This window comes from Palaemon carinicauda, chromosome 5, assembly GCF_036898095.1.
Source record: "Palaemon carinicauda isolate YSFRI2023 chromosome 5, ASM3689809v2, whole genome shotgun sequence".
Taxonomy (NCBI): domain Eukaryota; kingdom Metazoa; phylum Arthropoda; class Malacostraca; order Decapoda; family Palaemonidae; genus Palaemon; species Palaemon carinicauda.
In genome coordinates this window covers 123,568,159-123,578,158 of record NC_090729.1, presented here as the reverse complement: position 1 = coordinate 123,578,158, position 10,000 = coordinate 123,568,159, and the positions used below count along the sequence as shown (strand labels likewise).

General features: G+C 40.4%; 2 protein-coding genes across 3 annotated transcripts in view; one reads left to right on the top strand and one right to left on the bottom strand.

The window, feature by feature from the left end:
- Nucleotides 1-10,000, top strand: part of LOC137641459 (uncharacterized) — a 256,984-nt gene that overhangs the window by 41,955 nt on the left and 205,029 nt on the right. The gene's annotated exons all lie outside the window — the stretch shown is intronic.
- LOC137640557 (carbohydrate sulfotransferase 3-like) overlaps nt 7,519-10,000 on the bottom strand; it is a 12,528-nt gene continuing 10,046 nt past the window's right edge. Inside the window, exons 5-6 of the mRNA XM_068373072.1 lie at nt 9,801-9,920; nt 7,519-8,611 (exon numbers count right to left, since the gene is read on the bottom strand). Of these exons, the coding sequence (XP_068229173.1) occupies nt 8,299-8,611; nt 9,801-9,920 (433 nt within the window). The 3' untranslated portion in view covers nt 7,519-8,298. The remainder of the gene's footprint in view (nt 8,612-9,800; nt 9,921-10,000) is intronic.

The window sequence follows — 10,000 nt, the reverse complement described above, 5'->3', positions numbered from 1 at the left end:
GGACTTAAAGTATTTCGCTGGGACTTTAAGTATTTCGCCAGGGACTTGAAGTATTTCCTCTGAGACTTAAAGTATTTCATCTGAGACCTAAAGTATTTTGCCAGGGACTTGAAGTATTTTACCAGTGACTTTAAGTATTTCACCTTGGACTTTAAGTATTTCGCCAAGGACTTGAAGTATTTCACCTGGGACTTGAAGTATTTTGCCAGGGACTTACATTATTTTGCCAGGGACTTGAAATATTTCACCTGGGACTTGAAGTATTTCACCTTGGACTTGAAGTATTTCACCTGGGACTTGAAGTATTTCACCAGGGACCTAACGTATTTTGCCAGGGACTTGAAATATTTCACCTTGGACTTGAAGTATTTCACCTTGGACTTGAAGTATTTCACCAGGGACCTAAAGTATTTCACCAGGGACCTAAAGTATTTTGCCAGGGACCTAAAGTATTTTGACAGGGACTTGAAATATTTCACCTGGGACTTATAGTATTTCACCAGGAACTTGAAGTATTTCACCTGGGACTTAAAGTATTTCTCCAGGGACTTAAAGTATTTCTCCAGGGACTTTAACTATTTCGCCGGGGACCTAAAGTATTTTGCTAGGGACTTGAAGTATTTTACCATGGACTTTTAAGTATTTCACCTGGGACTTAGAGTATTTCGGCAGGGACCTAAAGTATTTTACCAGGGAATTAAAGTATTTCGCCCGAAACTTAAAGTATTTTACCAGGGAATTAAATTATTTTGCCAGAGACCTAAAGTATTTTACCATGGAATTAAAGTATTTTACCGGGGAATTAAGGTATTTTGCTAGAGACCTTAAGTATTTTACCAGGGAATTAGAGTATTTCGGCAGACTTGAAGTATTTTACCAGGGAATTAAAGTATTTCGCCAGAGACCTAAAGTACTTTACCAGGGACTTACAGTGTTTCCCCAGGGACTTCAAGTACTTCCTTATTGAGATGGAACATGGGTAGCATTGACGTAAGAGAGATAAGAATTCAATTTCATAGATTTTTATATATCTTTAATGTAAATTGCAATTGTATTTGAGGATAGAAAGCACAATGTACAGCAGACCCGTTTCGTGTTAGTCTCTTTTTCTATTTTCAATTCTTATAGGAAAAACAATTGCCATTACAGATTGTTGTAGTGAATTTCACTTAATATAAATATGGTGTTGTGAAAATCTGCTCGAAAATTGGTTAAACTTTTGGAATGACAGTTCCAAAGAAAATGATTTCAAAGTGTACTAGGGAAAGAGAAAATATTGATGATAAAAGTTTGTATAGCATTGATATTTAATCCATATTGATATTGATAGTTTAGATTCTTATCTTAAAAATAGGCCTAACGATTCAAGAGTTTCTCTTTAGAGCTAGTTGAGCCATCCCTTCATATGCGATCTTATTGCAACTGTCAAAAATTTTTATTTCTCTTCGGAATACGTCGTTTACTTTATGGGTATTTTAAAGGTTTGAATATACATGAAGAATACCTATGTGTATAAAGCACGAATTAACGAAAGAAATCTTTCGAGGGAATCAGATGAATAATACTTTGTATATAGGTAAATATGATAGTCGTACTGTAAGGGCTGTAAGAATTTAACTGCTTACCTTTAATTTATTAGGGAAGGTATATTGTCAGATTTTAAACTGTAAATGCAATATAGATGACTGAAGGATCAACAATGGAAGGGGACCTGAGTGTGGTACCAGAAGTTTTGAATTAAAAAGAAGCTGAATTCTACCAAAAAGGACTCGGAGAATGCTTATGGAAGATTCGATGGAATTAATGCAGTGGGTGTTTAGGACATGGGATATAGAGGATAATTTTCTAACTGAAAAATAAAGAATCAGTATGTTATAAAGTAAAGCAATTTTTAAAGACTACAAAAGAGTCAGTTACCCGCTTGTTTTTATCTCTATGGCTGTTTACTCTCTTCAGAGATGGATTGATACAAGAAGTCTCTATCTTCAGGGCTGATTACTCTCTTCAGGGATAGATTGATGCAAGAAATCTATATCCCCATGGCTGTTTACTCTCCTCGCGGATGTATTGATGCAAGAAGTCTATCACCATAGCTGTTTACTCACTCTCCTCAGGGATGTATTGATACAAGAAAGCTCTATTTTCATGGCTGTTTACTCTATTCAGGGATGGATTGGTACAAGAAGTCTATCCTCATGGCTGTTTACTCTCTTCATGGAAGGATTGATGCAAGAAGTCTCTATCTTCATGACTGTTTACTCTCTTGGATGGATTGATGCAAAAAGTCTCTATCTTCATGGCTGTTTACTTTTCATAGGGAAGAATTTATGCAAGAAGTCTATCTCCATGGCTGTTTACTCTCCTCAAGGATTGATTGATGCAAGAAGTCTCTATCTCCATGGCTGTTTACTACGTTCAGGGATGGATTGATGCAAGAAGTCTCTATCTTCATGGCTGTTTACTCTCTTCAGGGATGGATTGATGCAAGAAGTCTCTATCTTCATGGCTGTTTACTCTCTTCAGGGATGGATTGATGCAAGAAGTCTCTATCTTCATGGCTGTTTACTCTCTTCAGGGATAGATTGATGCAAGAAGTCTCGATCCCCATGGCTGTTTACTCTCCTCGGGGATGTCTTGATGCAAGAAGTGTCTCTCTCCATGGCTGTTTACTCCCCTCAAGGATTGATTGATGCAAGGATTCTGTATCTCCATGGCTGTTTAATCTCTTCATGGATGGATTGATGCAAGAAGTCTCTATTTCCATGGCAGTTTACTCTCCTCAGGGATGTCTTGATGCAAGAAGTGTCTCTCCCCATGGCTGTTTTCTCCCCTCAAGGATTGATTGATGCAAGGATTCTGTATCTCCATGGCTGTTTAATCTCTTCATGGATGGATTGATGCAAGAAGTCTCTATTTCCATGGCAGTTTACTCTCCTCAGGGATGTCTTGATGCAAGAAGTGTCTCTCTCCATGGCTGTTTACTCCCCTCAAGGATTGATTGATGCAAGGATTCTGTATCTCCATGGTTGTTTAATCTCTTCATGGATGGATTGATGCAAGAAGTCTCTATTTCCATGGCAGTTTACTCTCCTCAGGGATGTCTCGATGCAAGAAGTGTCTCTCTCCATGGCTGTTTACTCCCCTCAAGGATTGATTGATGCAAGGATTCTGTATCTCCATGGCTGTTTAATCTCTTCATGGATGGATTGATGCAAGAAGTCTCTATTTCCATGGCAGTTTACTCTCCTCAGGGATGTCTTGATGCAAGAAGTGTCTCTCCCCATAGCTGTTTTCTCCCCTCAATGATTGATTGATGCAAGGATTCTGTATCTCCATGGCTGTTTAATCTCTTCATGGATGGATTGATGCAAGAAGTCTCTATTTCCATGGCAGTTTACTCTCCTCAGGGATGTCTTGATGCAAGAAGTGTCTCTCTCCATGGCTGTTTACTCCCCTCAAGGATTGATTGATGCAAGGATTCTGTATCTCCATGGCTGTTTAATCTCTTCATGGATGGATTGAGGCAAGAAGTCTCTATTTCCATGGCAGTTTACTCTCCTCAGGGATGTCTTGATGCAAGAAGTGTCTCTCTCCATGGCTGTTTACTCCCCTCAAGGATTGATTGATGCAAGGATTCTGTATCTCCATGGCTGTTTAATCTCTTCATGGATGGATTGAGGCAAGAAGTCTCTATTTCCATGGCAGTTTACTCTCCTCAGGGATGTCTTGATGCAAGAAGTGTCTCTCTCCATGGCTGTTTACTCCCCTCAAGGATTGATTGATGCAAGGATTCTGTATCTCCATGGCTGTTTAATCTCTTCATGGATGGATTGATGCAAGAAGTCTCTATTTCCATGGCAGTTTACTCTCCTCAGGGATGTCTTGATGCAAGAAGTGTCTCTCTCCATGGCTGTTTACTCCCCTCAAGGATTGATTGATGCAAGGATTCTGTATCTCCATGGCTGTTTAATCTCTTCAGGGATGGATTGATGCAAGAAGTCTCTATTTCCATGGCAGTTTACTCTCCTCAGGGATGTCTTGATGCAAGAAGTGTCTCTCTCCATGGCTGTTTACTCCCCTCAAGGATTGATTGATGCAAGGATTCTGTATCTCCATGGGTGTTTAATCTCTTCATGGATGGATTGATGCAAGAAGTCTCTATTTCCATGGCATTTTACTCTCCTCAGGGATGTCTTGATGCAAGAAGTGTCTCTCTCCATGGCTGTTTACTCCCCTCAAGGATTGATTGATGCAAGGATTCTGTATCTCCATGGCTGTTTAATCTCTTCATGGATGGATTGATGCAAGAAGTCTCTATTTCCATGGCAGTTTACTCTCCTCAGGGATGTCTTGATGCAAGAAGTGTCTCTCCCCATGGCTGTTTTCTCCCCTCAAGGATTGGTTGATGCAAGGATTCTGTATCTCCATGGCTGTTTAATCTCTTCATGGATGGATTGATGCAAGAAGTCTCTATTTCCATGGCAGTTTACTCTCCTCAGGGATGTCTTGATGCAAGAAGTGTCTCTCTCCATGGCTGTTTACTCCCCTCAAGGATTGATTGATGCAAGAATTCTATATCTCCATGGCTGTTTAATCTCTTCATGGATGGATTGATGCAAGAAGTCTCTATTTCCATGGCAGTTTACTCTCCTCAGGGATGTCTTGATGCAAGAAGTGTCTCTCTCCATGGCTGTTTACTCCCCTCAAGGATTGATTGATGCAAGGATTCTGTATCTCCATGGCTGTTTAATCTCTTCAGGGATGGATTGATGCAAGAAGTCTCTATTTCCATGGCAGTTTACTCTCCTCAGGGATGTCTTGATGCAAGAAGTGTCTCTCTCCATGGCTGTTTACTCCCCTCAAGGATTGATTGATGCAAGGATTCTGTATCTCCATGGCTGTTTAATCTCTTCATGGATGGATTGATGCAAGAAGTCTCTATTTCCATGGCAGTTTACTCTCCTCAGGGATGTCTTGATGCAAGAAGTGTCTCTCTCCATGGCTGTTTACTCCCCTCAAGGATTGATTGATGCAAGGATTCTGTATCTCCATGGCTGTTTAATCTCTTCATGGATGGATTGATGCAAGAAGTCTGTATCTCCATGGCAGTTTGCTCTCCTCAGGGATGTCTTGATGCAAGAAGTGTCTCTCCCCATGGCTGTTTTCTCCCCTCAAGGATTGATTGATGCAAGGATTCTGTATCTCCATGGGTGTTTAATCTCTTCATGGATGGATTGATGCAAGAAGTCTCTATTTCCATGGCAGTTTACTCTCCTCAGGGATGTCTTGATGCAAGAAGTGTCTCTCCCCATGGCTGTTTTCTCCCCTCAAGGATTGATTGATGCAAGGATTCTGTATCTCCATGGCTGTTTAATCTCTTCATGGATGGATTGATGCAAGAAGTCTCTATTTCCATGGCAGTTTACTCTCCTCAGGGATGTCTTGATGCAAGAAGTGTCTCTCTCCATGGCTGTTTACTCCCCTCAAGGATTGATTGATGCAAGAAGTCTGTATCTCCATGGTTGTTTACTCTCTTCAGGGATGGATTGATGCAAGAAGTGTCTACCTCCATGGCTGTTTAGTTTCCTTAGGGATGGATTGATTCTAGAAGTCTCCATCTTCGTGGCTGTTTACGCTCCTCAGGGATGGATTGATGCAAGAAGTGTCTATCCTCATGGCTATTTACTCCCCTCAGGGATGGCTTGATGCAAGAAGTGTCTCTCTCCATGGCTGTTTACTCCCCTCAAGGATTGATTGATGCAAGAAGTCTCTATTTCCATGGCTGTTTACTCTCCTCAGGGATGGATTGATGCAAGAAGTCTCTATCTTCATGGCTGTTTACTCTCTTCAGGGATGGATTGATACAAGAAGTCTCTATCCCCATGGCAGTTTACTCTCCTCAGGGATGTCTTGATGCAAGAAGTGTCTCTCTCCATGGCTGTTTACTCTCTTCAGGGATGGATTGATGCAAGAAGTCTCTATCTTCATGGCTGTTTACTCTCTTCAGGGATGGATTGATGCAAGAAGTCTCTATCTTCATGGCTGTTTACTCTCTTCAGGGATGGATTGATACAAGAAGTCTCTATCCCCATGGCAGTTTACTCTCCTCAGGGATGTCTTGATGCAAGAAGTGTCTCTCTCCATGGCTGTTTACTCTCTTCAGGGATGGATTGATGCAAGAAGTCTCTATCTTCATGGCTGTTTACTCTCTTCAGGGATGGATTGATGCAAGAAGTCTCTATCTTCATGGCTGTTTACTCTCTTCAGGGATGGATTGATACAAGAAGTCTCTATCCCCATGGCAGTTTACTCTCCTCAGGGATGTCTTGATGCAAGAAGTGTCTCTCTCCATGGCTGTTTACTCTCTTCAGGGATGGATTGATGCAAGAAGTCTCTATCTTCATGGCTGTTTACTCTCTTCAGGGATGGATTGATGCAAGAAGTCTCTATCTTCATGGCTGTTTACTCTCTTCAGGGATGGATTGATACAAGAAGTCTCTATCCCCATGGCAGTTTACTCTCCTCAGGGATGTCTTGATGCAAGAAGTGTCTCTCTCCATGGCTCTTTACTCTCCTCAGGGATGTCTTGATGCAAGAAGTGTCTCTCTCCATGGCTGTTTACTCCCCTCAAGGATTGATTGATGCAAAAAGTCTGTATCTCCATCTTTGTTTACTCTCTTCAGGGATGGATTGATGCAAGAAGTCTCCATCTCCATGACTGTTTACTCTCCTCGGGGTGGATTGATGCAAGAAGTCGCTATCTCCTTGGCGGTTTAAATCTCTTCAGGGATGGATTGATGCAAGAAGTCTCTACCTCCATGGCTGTTTAGTTTCCTTAGGGATGGATTGATGCCAGAAGTCTCCATCTTCATGGCTGTTTACTCTCCTCAGGGATGGATTGATGCAAGAAGTCTCTATCTCCATGGCTGTTTACTCTCCTCAGGGATGGATTGATGCAAGAAGTGTCTATCCCCATGGCTGTTTACTCTCCTTAGGGATGGCTTGATGCAAGAAGTGTCTCTCTCCATGGGTGTTTACTCCCCTCAAGGATTGATTGATGCAAGAAGTCTCTATCTCCATGGCTGTTTACTCTCCTCAGGGATGGATTGATGCAAGAAGTGTCTATCCCCATGGCTGTTTACTCTCCTTAGGGATGGCTTGATGCAAGAAGTCTCTATCTCCATGGCTGTTTACTACGTTCAGGGATTGATTGATGCAAGAAGTCTCTATCTCCATGGCTGTTTACTCTATTCAGGGATGGATTGATGCAAGAAGTCTCTATCTTTATGGTTTTTACTCTGCCGGGATGGATTAATGCAAGAATTATCTATCTTCATGGCTGTATACTCTCTTCAGGGATGGATTAATGCAAGAGGTCTCTATCTTCAGGGCTGTTTACTCTCTTCAGGGATAGATTGATGCAGGAAATCTCTATCTCCATAGCTGTTTACTTTCTTCAGGGATGGATTGGTGCAAGAATTCTATCTCCATGGCTGTTTACTCTCTTCAGGGATAGATTGATGCAAGAAGTCTCTATCTCCATGGCTGTTTCCTGTCTTCATGGATGGATTTATAAAAGAAGTTTGAGACAGAGGAGTAGATGCAGGATAATATTAATGATGAACCCTTTCATATACTTCACAGATGTGAAGAGTTCTTGATGACCATTTAGTCATCTGTATAAGATTGATGATGATGAGTTCGTGGAAAATATATGCTCCTGAACGTGATAAATATACATAAATTTGTCTCAACTCAGTTGTAATGTTCACCGTTACTACCTATATGACTCAGATTATTGACTGTTAATTATGTGTTCAATTTATGCCTCCTAAAACGCCTCTCATCCTTGCAGCTCTTACATCACCATATAGTTTGTTCTAAGTTTACAAATATAAGAAGCTACAGACTACCGACTGAAAAAAATGGCTAAGAAATTTCTGTCTAGTATTTTTGCTTAATTTGCATTTTTAAGATCTAGAACACTTGTCATATAATTTCCCGAATCGTCATCCCTTTTAGTGGTAAATTCCCAAGGTCGTGACATTTTTGAAACAGCTGTGTAATCATAAGTTATATCTCCTACACTCTGAGAAGTTATTTTAAAATAATGGATATAATGATATAGCATGGAGAACTTCATCATATATCATGATCTGTAACTACATTATTTTGTTTTGAGGATGGGAGAGTTGTCTCTTCCTTTCATTTACTATATTGAGTTTTTTATACTTTTCTATGTCTAACAAACTAGCACCAACTGGAAACGAAATTGTAGCCAACATAAATATAGCATCTTCAGAGAACCAAGGGCAAAGATAGGTTCAAAAGTTCCATTTTAGAATTGAAGATGCGAAGGCCTAATTCCGAGATAGGCTTCTGGCATTCCCTCTGGTACATCAAAACCTGATTGAAGTCTGCCTTTAGGCGCCATCTGTTGAGCTGTTCCTTGGAGTCCTTCCTCGTGGTGTGAGGGGCGTTGGGATTCCTCTTCGTCCTACTGATGATCTCCAGTTGCCGATCGGACACTTTGAGCCCGACGAAGGACATGATATTCTCCAGGCTTTTCAACAGGTCGCCGCTTACCTTCTCGTATTGTATCAACTTGAATCTGTTGGGAAAAGGAGAAGTAAATATTCTTTTATTTTGTCTGTAGGAGCCTCATTAGCCCCTCCCCCACCCTCCGTATCTGAATCTTTATCTTCTATTTCTATCAATTTTCTATTCTTCTCAAGTCTCAACCCACCTAACTATACAACTTCTTTAATGATACCTTTCCCTCAAACTTTTCCAGTCACCTATAGTCTCAGTGTACAAGAACCCGTGCCTGGCCGTAAGATTCAGGCAGTCTGAAACAACAACCTATAGTCTTAATTCACTATTGTAAAGAAGTTAATAATCTGCCTTCTTGAATAAATATTCGTCTTATCGATATTTGAAGCTATATGAAACAGATTTTTTTTTTCATATGGATTGTGATTTTATAATAACTTGAATTTGCCAAATTAAAGATTGAACCTACATTTGTATTAGGTCTACACTTGGTATGGCCACTACTTAGTAATGTCAGATGGGAAAGTTTAGTTAGATGAAGTCACATGATCCCTTCGTCTAATAAGATATTTTGCTTTTAAGAATGCTTTGACATTTATTGTATATATTGTACATTTTTTTTATCAGTTTTTTTAGTGTCCAAAAACTATAAGGGAGATCACTTGAATGCCATATTTGGATGAGATTATGGTAAGGGGTAGATGGAGATGGTTTGGGCATGCTCTTCGCACTCCCCAAGAGAGATTAGTTCACCAGACTTTAAATTGGGCTCCACAAGGCACTAGAAGAGTTGGAAGACCCAGGTCTACATGGCTGAGGTCTATGAAGCGTGAAGTAGGAGATGATGAATGAAGTATTGATTTAAAAGCTCAAGATAGAGACGACTAGCGAAATCTAATCGAGGCCCTTGGCGCCAATAAGCGTAGGAGGAGATGATGACGATGATGATGATGATGATAATAATAATAATAGTATATTTATGTTCATCCAAACAAATATAAATTTTCTTCAGAGGTACAAAGAAAACGTCAGGATACTATGTAGCGTGAAGTAGGAGATGATGAATGAAGTATTGATTTAAAAGCTCAAGATAGAGACGACTAGCGAAATCTAATCGAGGCCCTTGGCGTCAATAGGCGTAGGAGGAGATAATGATGATGATGATGATGCTGATTTTTTGTGTCAGCCAATTAAAGGCTTTCAAATCCATAAAAATTAACGATACATCCTAGATTAATATTACTCACTTTCTTGGAAACTTCAGCATCATTTTCTTGGCCTCCTGAAGATCATCTTTAAATAACGAGCAAACCGTCATTGGATCTCTGCAGGTTTTGTGCATGCACCACGTTTCTGTAGACCTGGAACTTTTCAGGGAAGGGAGAAGTCAGGATTAATCTTGAGAAGAGTCGGGGTTGGGTTACAGCTCTCGAAACACATGTAAAAC